Source organism: Adiantum capillus-veneris, chromosome 3 (assembly GCF_014529385.1).
Source record: "Adiantum capillus-veneris isolate H3 chromosome 3, ASM1452938v2, whole genome shotgun sequence".
Taxonomy (NCBI): Eukaryota; Viridiplantae; Streptophyta; class Polypodiopsida; order Polypodiales; family Pteridaceae; genus Adiantum; species Adiantum capillus-veneris.
In genome coordinates this window covers 2,810,070-2,822,293 of record NC_140933.1, presented here as the reverse complement: position 1 = coordinate 2,822,293, position 12,224 = coordinate 2,810,070, and the positions used below count along the sequence as shown (strand labels likewise).

The following is a 12,224-nucleotide window of genomic DNA, read 5'->3' as shown; positions in this document are numbered from 1 at the left end:
AATCATCCACCAGCAAAATAAATTAGAGAGCTCTACCCAAGAAGGGATTCTTCATAGGTCCACAAAGGTCAGTGTGAACCAACTCAAAAACTACAATAGCTCTACGTGTGGAGTGCTTCTCAATAGCCTCCCTTGTCAAAGGTGTAGCGGAAAAGGGTGAACTGTGAGGTGCAGCGGAACTAAAATGGTGAAGATCTAGGTTTTACACTTCCACAAAATCCTTTTCTTTCTTTCCTTGCGTTAGTGATTCCTGTTAGCTTGAATGATGGTTCCTTTTACTTTTCCCTGAAGAGAGGGAATGAGAGAGTGTGGTAGATATGTGTAGAGGAAGAGAGAAAGAGAGAGAAGAGGAGAATGACACCCAATGGGGTCCCAACCAACCCTCTTAAGGGCCCCCCACACAGTTGCCGATGCGGTATTTGCTTTAGATTGCGTAAATGGAATGTACACACAATGCAATACCTCAAATGCAAACTCTACTAGCTCGAATGATGACTGTCGCCGCGGCAACTCCTCAAGACGAGGCACCTCTGGGGTTAATTTGATGCACCTTTGGATCCTTCTAGATGTGGGGTTGTGGATGGCCATCAAAGGGAAAATTTGGGGCTAAAGTGCGCTCCGATGTGAGAGGAATGAAGGGCTAACAACTGGCTGCAAAAACGCAGATCTGCGACGTAAAACACAGCAGATCTCTCGAGTAAAGCACGATTGAGAATGTAGATCTCAATGACGGCGATGATAAACAGCAATGGAGCACTCGATGCCAGTGAGGGAATGGCCGAGGGGAGGCTTGATGGGCTGCCGAAGTACCGGCGGACCGCAATGAGGATGGCTAGCGACGGTAGATCCGTCTCGATCCGGCGAGGGAAGGGCTGAAAATTGGGATCGCTAGGGCTGATCTGCATAACTCAGTAGCACTAGCATAGATCTAGCGTTTTATGCAAAACGCTAGGTCTGAAACTGTTGCCGACTTCACCTTGCTGTGTTGGAGCAAAAAATTGGCTGCTGGCTTTTGAAAACGCTAGGCTGATCTTGAGCAAAACACTAGAACTCACTCTGCTCCTTGCTAGCGCTATCTGCATATGCTCCAAAGCCTGGCTGTCCGGTTCCCTCTATAGGGCTGAAATTGGACTTGTGAATTTATTAGTCTTAGGTAGGGCAATCTGTTCACCAGACCCAACAAAGAAATCATAAAAATGATTTATTAGAAAGTTTGGCCGGGGGGTAAGTTTTCGATGAAACTGTCGCACATCTACCCACCCGAGAATCCAATCGAAGTGGGGAATGGCTCGTTGGATTCCTCTAACCTAGAACTACATGCACGCCATGCCAAGTGCCCACCGTAGTGTAATAACATCTAGCAAAACGCGTATACAAACCATTTAAGCAAGAGGGTTCCAAATTTGGAAAACCTAATCTAATGGCTTCGTCCGAACATGTAGGTCCTGCGAACAGGCTCACAAAATTATCAGTACTAATCCTCCTAGGATTCTAAACACTCCTATATAGGAAGAAGGGAAAAACTGGCTCTAGAAATCCATGAAACGTGTCCACGTGGCACACAGAGCAATGTGCAAGTGACATGAACCGTGTGATGATTCCACCTACAACCGCGAGCAAACCTCTCTCAAGACCGGGCAATCAAGGAATCTTGGATCTATTGCCCTCCACAAAACCATCCTACAATCGCGTACCACCCACCGAACGAGCACGGACACCTGATTTGCAATGCAAACCGCGCACGGGGGAGGGGGAGCAATGGAGAGTCCTAGCACTAGAGAAAGAAAGAAAAGATCATTGTAAAAATGCTAGGAGAGAAAAACATTGGTGAGAGAAAAAACGCTAGAGAGGGTGAAGCTCCCACACACTAGCGCTATAGAGAGAGTGTGATCCAAACGCTGGCAAACTCTGCTATACAACTGATATGCTCATACAATGGGGGAAGGACATCTCCCCTTTTTTGGGAAACCGAGAAAAATACCCTACCTGTAGCTATAAAGCCCCACAACCTAAAAATATAAGCCGAGATCTAATAAAATATGTAAAGTCACTGAAGGGACACACTCCACATTTTATAAGGGAAAATGAAGAGCACTAGAGACTCTAACCTCGGGAAAACCTAGCAATAGGGGTCCTGTCACGAGGACGTGGCAACTGCTAACCTTAGTTGTTGGTTTCTTTCCAATGAATTTTATTTAAGTTTTGGGACCCTCTTTCTGAAGTTCCAAATGGCCGAACATTGTATGGCCAGTGTGAAACGTCCGACGACCGAGAGTTTCACCCGCACATGGGAAGGTCTTGTCGCCACGAGTTGGTTGGGCCGACCGGAACTGAAATTCGAGCAGTAAAAGGGTGTCTAGGCTCACTTCAAAGTCATTTAGGCCACCTCGCTACACTTATAAGTTGGTGGGTAATAGGAAATTAGCTCAAAAAGGCCACCTCGCTACACTTATAAGTTGGTGGGTAATAGGAAATTAGCTCAAAAGAGGCAAAGTGGACACATGGTGGCTCCTGGGCAGTTTTCCCACCTTGCATGAAGAGGGGAAGCCCATTTCAAGAGGGGAGGCTGATTTTGAGTCACTAAGTGACTTCCAGAGTGTGTGTGAGTAGTTGGTGCAAGTGATGAAGCTTTAATGGAAAGCTTGCCTTCTCCCTTGCACTATGTAGCGCGATGATTCCGCTCTCGCGCAGCTCTCTCCCCTTTTGAATACAGAATCGTGATGCCCTGCTCGAGGGCTATTCATTTGTATGTACAGTTATGTGGGTTCATGCATGTATGCCAAGGCAAGAGCCTCTTGTCCAGGTAATGGATTAGCTAATTGCTAATCCCCCGAAGGTACAAGTAAATTCGAAGAGATTTCACGCGAGAGATCTCGTCCAATTCAAAGGGCAAGTAGCCCAACAGGTGCGGGAGTACGAGGGCTTGTTACGGATGAGATCGGCACGCGAAACGAAGCCCAAAATAGGAAATTACAGCCTGCTGTGTATTTTTGCAGGTTTAGGGTTTTGGCCCTAATCGATCCCTTATACCCCCAGGAGGTTCGAGGAAGCGATGGTATCGATGTATATATGATCTGGTGCATTTTCGAGACAGAAAACAGAGAATTCAGCGTGTTGCAGATTCTTGCCAAGTTTGGGAAAGTGCCCGTATGCACCACGAAAGTTACTCATTGCGTGGGGATTTTGTCTGTGAAGCTTCCTACTACGGTTATGTTGCCCAAATCAGGCCAAAACAGGTCTTTTCAGCCCAGTTTATGCGAGACAGCTCGTAAGGAAACGCACGTTTTATCCCCATTTTGTTAAGAATAAAGAAATACCGAAAGGGACGCCAGTCTTTGCCAATAGGGTGTCGGCGTCTGCTTGGAGCGCTCTAGCTTCCAAGCCATGTTCATTTGAAGTGCTAATTGAAAATTCCAATCACATGTTTAATTGTAAAGATTTCTGTGTCCTAGAGTTCAAGTAAAGTAAAGTTCCGAATGAAAGCCAAAGTCTATCGCCCTTCAGGCCGGTTTCAAAGTTTGATTGCAAGCAGAAATTGAAGGAATTCAGAAAATCCAGAAAATTTCAAATTGCAGATTTTTTTCAGAATTACGAGGATACGCAAAATGTATGCTTGATGCGGGAGAAAATGTATGCATAATGTGGAAACATATGTGCGCATAGTGGAAAATGTATGCATAATGTGGAAACATATGTGCGCATAGTGGCTCTCGTTTTTCTTTTCTTGGTGGCGATTAAGCAAGAGGAAGTAGAATGATAAGATCGACCCCTTAGAGAATGCCATCCAAAAGTGCAAAGAAGAAATGACAGAAACCATTAGCAAGATGAACCGCAACCTATTGCGCGCAATAAAAATGCTCGAAGGACGCGTGTTGATCCAAGAAAGAAAGATAAATGCACTGGAAGATCGTGTGACAGCTTAGGATGAAAAGATTGCGTCACTCAAGAAGGATGTCACGTGACACATCCAACCCTATGTGTCCGTGGACAAGCTACAGCATGATCAGGGTTCGGTCAGTCCAGTCAGTCTAGATTAGAAGTGATCTGGCACTTTTGTGAGTCTATTCGTAGACCGTGCATGCCCAGTCACTTAGTGTAGATGCATATCCTTTGGTTGCACACAGCATGATCATAAGCATTCCCATCAGAATCCTTCAGGGGAATTTTCCAGTGCATTTAGCCTATTTTACCTATTTTTGACATTTTTCACTTATTATTTTTAAGTGACTTTTGTTGGAAAGTAGGTAGGGCAAATTGAGTAAGTTTGTATATAAGCAAACCTAGACTAGCACTAAATGGCAGAAGAGGCAGCACGAGCACCTTGCTCAACAGGCAACTTCTCAACAAGACCAACCCCCGCGACAACTCTAGAGTTTTCTCTCACCAGAAGACCTAGAGTTTTTGCATCAGATCAGCCTTGGCGATTTGTGCACAGCAGATCAGCCCCAACGTCGTCAAGACACAGCAGAAGCCTAGCGTCTTTACAGAAGCACAGAATTCAGCCCTAGCATTTTTTATTTGCAGACCAACCTTAGCGTTTTGCAGATTACCACGACGGAACCTCAAGCAACATCAACGTTTTCAGTTTTCAGCAGTTAGAACCGCAGATCAAGTCCCGAACCTCGCAGATCTCACCTTCCCGCAGCAGTCCTCGCCGCACGGTCAGTTTCCGCAAGGTTTATAGTTTCAGCCCGGAAAACGCAGATTTCAGCATCTGCGTTTTCAGCGAATTGTCGTCGCATCGTCGTCATCGACATCGTCACCTTTGCAGATTTCAATCCTTAGCGTTTTCAGATTTCAGCCCGTCTTGTCGTCGTCCTCATTGTCGTCGACATCGTAGGCAAGTCCAAGCATTGTAGAGATTTGTGCAATCATAAGTAGACTGCTCTCGCCATAGAGAGTGGGGCCTTCGGAGGAGGGTTTTACGTCTCTGGTGTCGTATCTCTCTTCTCTCTCTCTATCTCTCAGTCTCATACACTTGCACGCACAGTGTCCATTCACTTTGTTTGTGATCATAGCATTCTCTCATTAAGAACGGAAGGCTCTCCCTTCCATAAGAACAAAAGGAACCTTGAGCACAGTTCGGAGCACTCATCTTGAGCAAAGTGCAAACATTCACCAAGAAAGAAAGATAAATGCACTGGAAGATCGTGTGACAGCTTAGGATGAAGACATTGTGTCACTCAAGAAGGATCTCGCTGAAGCACGATCAAGAAACACACTTGAAGAGGGAGAATTGCAACCCTCAATAATAGAAGAACTCAACACGATCAAGGAGCAAGTACGTGTCATCAAAGAGGGAGAAGAGCAGCACAAAGAAATGACGAGTTCTTGGGTGGATGTTATTACAAAGACTCAACAGAAGGCAGATGAAGCCGAGAAATGGATTGAGGTTGCCAAGAAAGGAAAGGCAAGGAAATAACGTCCACGTCCACACCTACTATTATTAATCTGACACTAGAGGAGGAGCAAAGAAGAAGGATGCGTGCTTTACATGTGAGAATTTGCAACAAAGAATTTACTAGAGGAGGAGCAAAGAATTTACTAGAGGAGGAGCAAAGAAGACGGAGAATTTGTGAGAAGAATTTACTAGAGGAGGAGCAAAGAAGACGGATGCGTGCTTTACATGTGAGAATTTGCAGCCTTAAAGACAAAGATAATGTAGACGAAGTGTCACAAGACGGGCACCACATGCCAATAGAAAACAACAGACTGAACAGACTTTTAGCACTTCAATAACAACTGAACTGAGAGAGAGAGAGAGAGAGAGAGAGGACACGCGACACGCAATGCAAAATTCCACCCCAGAGAGTATTGGCCCCAAACCTTGGCGCCCCTTTTGGTATTTCTTTATATTGCATCAACACAGTACAAGCCGGTACTCCAGACTCTACACCTTCTCCAGGAAGCATGCCAGAGAATGAGCCCTTAGCACATATTTAAAGGCCCTAGGCCCCAAAAGCAATTTACATGAAAATCCTTCAAACTCAAAAGCTTCTGGTCCAAAAGCAATGCCAAAAAGCTGCCAACGTAAATCACGAAAATTCGTACAACAGTCAATGCAAAACGCGGAAATCCGTACAGTTTGCCATGTCATCATGTTAGCGCAATTTTTGAAGATCTGCCACGTCATCAGTTTACGCAAGTCTTTTGTGTGTGTGTGAGAGTCCAGCTTTATTTGAATCCTTTATGTCACTTGGGGCCCCATCGGACGGGGTCCCCATAAGTTGGTAGGACTTCTTCTTCTATTACTTGTTATTCTTAGGGTTTAGGCCCCTCAGCCGGCACTGTAAGTTGGCTCCCTTCTTTAGGGCTTTGACTCGTCAACAGTTTGTGACAAGAAGAGGTAAAAGAACTCATGGCTTTGATGGGGGTTCATGAGCCGATGCACACAAGAGCTTGGAGAGTGGGCAGCAAGAAAAATGGAAGCAATGGGCAAACCTCGAAAGAAAGGGCACTCATCCTTCGTTTTCCCTTCATGGAAGCGAAGGACTTTTTGAAGACAAGGCCAACTCTTAAGAAGACGGGCATCTTTCTCGGGGATGATCTTACCCTCTCGCAGATCGCCCATATGCAAGAGGTAATGCCGGAGATTAGAGCGGCAAGGGAAAAAGGAAAGATTGCCTTTTACCGAGATGGAAGAGTGGTAATACTGGAGCGACGCTCCACATGACGGTGCAAGGCCTATGGGACCACACTCAAAGTTGACACCTGGAATTGTAATGGATCTATGCGCCTTGATGTGGGTGCTTTTGAGGATAGTTTTACAGGAAGAGGCATCATCTTCTACTCTGAGACACATCAAGCCCTTGGGCAATCTATGCCTCACATCAGTGGATACATATGGGAGACAGCCTGCAGACAGGAGACACGATCAGAGCACAGAGGGTGGGGCTCAGGGGAGTGGCAGTGTTATTCAGAGAGGAGTTGCAACCAATGATACATATAGCCCGCAAGGATGAGCAGGCTAGGTACATGTGGGTGAGATTGAGAGCAAGACAAGCAAGACAAGGATGAGCAGGCTAGGTACATGTGGGTGAGATTGAGAGCAAGGATGGGCAGGCTAGGTACATGTGGGTGAGATTGAGAGCAAGACAAGCAAATATCTTTACATTGCTATTTGCTACTTTCCCCCGAGTACGTCAGTCTATGCATCATCCAGAGGACAGTCCCCCTTTTCTATTTTGGATGATGACATATGGGAGTTTCTAAAGATGGTGACATTATCATTCTAGGAAACTTCAATGCTAGGAGATGTTGAGAGAGCTGGATCATGTGGAGACGAGCCGAGCGTCATTTCTAATATCCAAGATCTCACGGTTGGACCCAAATCTGTTGGGGTGGCAGTGGATCATGCCCTTCTGTCGACGATCATCTCTTTTCAATTTAATGTAGCACACAGTCCACAGGCAGCAGCACCTACTCGCTACACCTTCATGCGGGGGACGGACTCTGTATATATAGATGGGATCTACGGCAGCTATGCACTGAGGCGCCAGGGCGACCTCTGGAGGAGCTTACTACTATACTAACACAGACATTACATGATGCAGTAGTAGAGGCATACCCACACACTCAGTCTGAGCAGAGACGTCGTTTTGGGAGCATGCCGCAAAACAATTGGTATGATGCGGAATGCCGCGAGACTAGAGCTAGACTTCAGAGGGAGGTTCTTTTGGGGGACATCACTCAGACAGTCAGATTGACTTCCGACGCCTAGTGCGGCGGAAGAAGAGGGCATTTTTGGCTCGACTAGAGCAAGATCTATACCAGCTATTCTTGAGTCAAGACTCACGTGAGGCATGGTGGCTCTTCCATGAGCACTCTCCCCCCCTGCCATTACCTCTACAGAGGCCTGGGGCCAATACGCTTCATCTTTGTACACAGTTCCTGGACAGCCGCCCCTTCCCGACCCTCCCAATCCATGCCCACACGCTGAGATGGTGAAGAAGGCCATTGACAGGATGAGAACTGGGAGAGCATATGATCATGATGGCTTAGTGGCTGAGCATTTCATGCATGCCAAAGATCTACTAGCAGAGCTTCTAGCAATTATGTTTAACCGTGCCATGTGTGAAGGCTTGCCTAATACTTGGAGCCTATCTACTATTGTACCTATCTTCAAGTCAAGAGACTCTATGGAGCCTCGGAATTATCGCACTACCATGATTGGACACACATTGGCACGGTTGTACGCATCCATTCTTGAGCAACAGCTCAGTAGATGGGCAGAGAGAGAGAGGACACGCGCAGCCAGGCAAGTAGGGTTCAGGAGAGGCTTTTCTACTCTTGATCATATCTTAACACTCAGAGCTATCAATGAGGAGGGCAGATCACATGGGAGACGGATCTATTGTAGCTTTGTCGACTTCCGCAAAGCATTTGACACAGTACCCAGAGCTAGATTGATGCGCAGACTACAGGAGATGGGAGTATCCACAGAGCTCATTTGGGGGATCATGGCATTATACAGGTCAGTAGTGGGGCATGTACGCACCTCAGAGGGTCTATCTACACCCGTTCACTCCACTATTGGGGTGAAGCAAGGCTCCCCGCTCTCTCCTACTCTATTCGGTATATATGTGGATGAGGTTTCTGACTACATTGAGAGCGATGGTGGTAGAGATGCACAGCTGGCAGGGACATGGATTCCACTATTGTTATATGCTGATGATATTGTGTTGATCTCCGACTCTCTGGAAGGGATGCAACGTCACTTAGCTGCTTTGCATAGGTTTGCCCACAGAAGTGGTTTGTCTGTCAACCTTGGCCAAACCAAGGTTATGTTGTTTAATACCACCCCACAGTGGATTAGGAGGTCGGCACCTACATTCACAGCCAAGAGACAGTGGAGTATACAGATGCTTACACTTACCTTGGAGTGGTTTTTAGCGGACCAGCATTTTCATTGAGGAGAGCAGCAGAGACCACATTGACTGAGCCCATGCAACATTGGATAGATTGGAGAGGATGTGTTCGCAGGTTCAGTTTCAGGAGCCTCAGACGAAGCTCTGGCTCTTTGACACTTTGGTTGCTTCTGCATTGCGCTATGGGGCTGAGATATGGGGACCTTCATTGGATCATCACGGGAGGTTGGCTCGCATTGATGGACAGGGGAACATGGAGAAACCTTTGGTCTCTATGATCTCGCGACTCATCAGAGCCAAGGAGTCAGTACCACGTGCCATTATCCGAGCAGAGATAGCGGCCCCCCCACTAGTGATTGAGGCGCTCACCAGATCAGTCTCCTTCATACACCGCATGTGGGAACTTCCCAGAGACAGATATGCCCGCCTTACACTTGAGTCCTCTCGACAGTTAGCCATGCAGAGAGATACACCATGCTGGTATGGGGAGATGACATCATGGTTTTAGGCGCATGGATTCAACGTAGACAGATTGCCACCCTTCCAGTACTCACTGGATGCACCATCTCTCACTCTTACACAGTCCGAGATCACCAGGCTCATCTGCCAGGACTTGACTCAGCTAGACGCCAGGAGGACATGGATACAACCAGCACAAGAGTTGGGCACGAAGATGGCTTTCTACAAAGACCATCTTCTCCAACTTACGGAGGACGGTTTTGTGACGAGACCCAGATACATGGACACCCACTTGTCTCATGGGATACGATGTGCTATTGGCCAGATACACACATCTTCACACCAGCTGCGGATTGAGATACAACGTAGTACCAGCAGAGGCTAGGACATGTCCCTTGTGTGACATGGAGCCTGAGACAAAGTTGCACTACACATACCGCTGCCCCGTTTACTACGAGATACGAGGCCGCTTCCATTGCTTGTTCAGAGAGGGTTTTGGACCACTCTCCAGAGTCATAGGGTATGAGGATCAAAGATGCTTGGGTTTGTTTTGCTCGAGCTGTGCAGACACAGAGAGAGCCTGATGAGAGAAGAGGCTAGCCAGTCTCAGAGACGGATCACAGATTTCTTTAGAGCAAACACTTGACAGCTAGAGGAGCTACTACCACAGCAGAGCTCAGATTCGTCTCGCACCAAAGGCACACTGATCGACCAAGCGATTGAGCTGGGGAGATCCAGACGCCCACAACTACAGAGGACTACACAGCATCGACGGAGGTTGCATTAGAGGATTCTGATCACTTTGGCCAGGCATGCACGACGCTCGATCAGACTACTACCATGGAGGAGATTGATGAGATCCGCCAGTGACCGATGCTAGATCTCCTATGATTTGGCTATTGAACTATCCCAGCCAGCTGCTTACTTTGCTTAGTTCACATCGAGCAGCTTAGGATTCCATAGTATTTTTTATTTTACTATGTTGTTATTTTGTTACTCTGACTTTGTATCAGATCCACCACATTGTAACTTTCTAGTCTCATATGTCACTTTGGCCTTTTGAAGACATTAATATAACATTTCATTTCATTTTCTCTCTCTCTCTCTCTCTCTCTCTCTCTCTCTCTCTCTCTCACACACACACAAACTTCTTTCGTGGTGATTGCATTTCTACTTCACAAGAGCTTGAGGTCGAGCCCAACAATTAGTGCATAGGTAATAGTGAGACATCCTCTCACATATTTCACACGCCTCACACAATAAGGAGACTAATCATAATAAGTCTTGGATGATATGCCTCATATATAGAAGTTGTCAACACTTCCATTTCTAGAGCAACGACTGGAAGTCTTTGGAGTCTATTTTGATAATGAAGTGATTGACGGAAGCACCCTCTAAAAAGGCTCATGCTTATCAAGAAGGTTGCTTCTATCATATACAATCTCTCTTCTACTTTGTTACCACATTTGCATCAATTATCTCTCCTACTAGAATACTTATATGATGTGAGTATTTTTTGGCACTCGCTTTAGTCATGTTCCTACAGCTACTTTGCACCATCTTGTTTCCAATCATAAAGTAATTTGCAAGTCTCAGCTTATTCAACACACCTTCCTTAAATTACGCTCCAAATGTTGCTTTCACCCTGTTTCTAGATTGATTGTCTACCTAACACCTTCTTGTAGCCACATAACGCTCCTCCAATTCAGAGGGGCGAATGTGAAAATATTTATTCATCAAAATAATGATAAATTTACTCCATATGCGCCACTGATATGAATAAATGCTGTTTACTGCTGCTTTAAAGAGTCGTTAAGAGAGAAACGCGACCTTTCAACTAAGTCTCTGATCTAAAATCTCATAAGTTAACTTTTGCAGAAACGTGTATCTATGCTGTTGCGGATGAAGGCAAACGCAAATTCGGGTCAAGCCAGGCTGCCCAGCTGCACCTTGCGAAAAGAAAGTGAACCATATCTTTCACTCGAGGATGGAAACAGCATTATCATTTCCACTTGCCATGAGTAATAACCCGACACTGTGCTTTCTGTTGAGGGCATATCTAGTGCGAGCGATACTATCAAAGGTCACAATAATGACACCCACATGTCTGTGAAAAGTCGCTTAAGCGTTCCTTGAGCCAACTATCGCTTGCGTGAAGACGCTGGCTGCAAAAGGATGAAACCATGCGGGAGGAAGTGTGATGCTTGACAAAAGCCGGATTGGGCATGCAAGCATTATGAAGTTAGCTGCAGCATGGGCCATGGTCGCAAAAGAACGCAGAGTAGCACAAGCAATTACAGGAGATGGTACCTACCTTGAGATGGACCTCCATGATGTCTGCTCAGATACTTAGGTCCGAGTTATGGCGCCATTTTCATTTTGATGTTCTCGCGGATTGTGTTCCCGCGTAATACAAAAAGGCTCCGTAAATGCTGGGAGGCATGAAGGGGTGAAGACATCCCGGTTGCCACGCCGATGCCCTACCATCACGCTAGCTCGTGTCGCTGCCCATGTTGGCATGGCACATGATCACACCCTAGTTTACCCGCCCCTAGTTCACTCTTAATTCACCCCTAGTTTATTGCATGATCCGACGGCTGAGATTAAAGCCACCTCGCCCCCCGAATTTGGGCCCTAGATCCCCTTTGAGCCATATGGTCGTGCCATATAGTAACGAGGCCCGGCTCCAAGAGGTGTCGATGAAGATCACAGCCGTTGATCTTGAATTTGAGCTTGATGTAAACTAAGTGTAGACTTGGGCAAATGTAAACCCATTATGAGCTCCCATAAGGAAACACGTGAGTTAGCATAGTGGTAAGACATATGTCGTAAGATGGGGAGGTCATGAGGTCAAACCTCGCCCACTTTATATTTTTCCTCCAAATAGATTGGAGGGTC

The 12,224-nt window shown here is 46.3% G+C and overlaps 1 protein-coding gene across 1 annotated transcript in view; it reads right to left on the bottom strand.

Moving 5' to 3' along the window:
• The window catches only part of LOC147460427 (uncharacterized), a 168,438-nt gene extending 156,582 nt beyond the window's left edge, over window positions 1-11,856 (bottom strand). Inside the window, exon 1 of the mRNA XM_086507585.1 lies at window positions 11,641-11,856. Within this exon, the coding sequence (XP_086363711.1) occupies window positions 11,641-11,658 (18 nt within the window). The 5' untranslated portion in view covers window positions 11,659-11,856. The remainder of the gene's footprint in view (window positions 1-11,640) is intronic.
• Window positions 11,857-12,224: the final 368 nt, after the last annotated feature.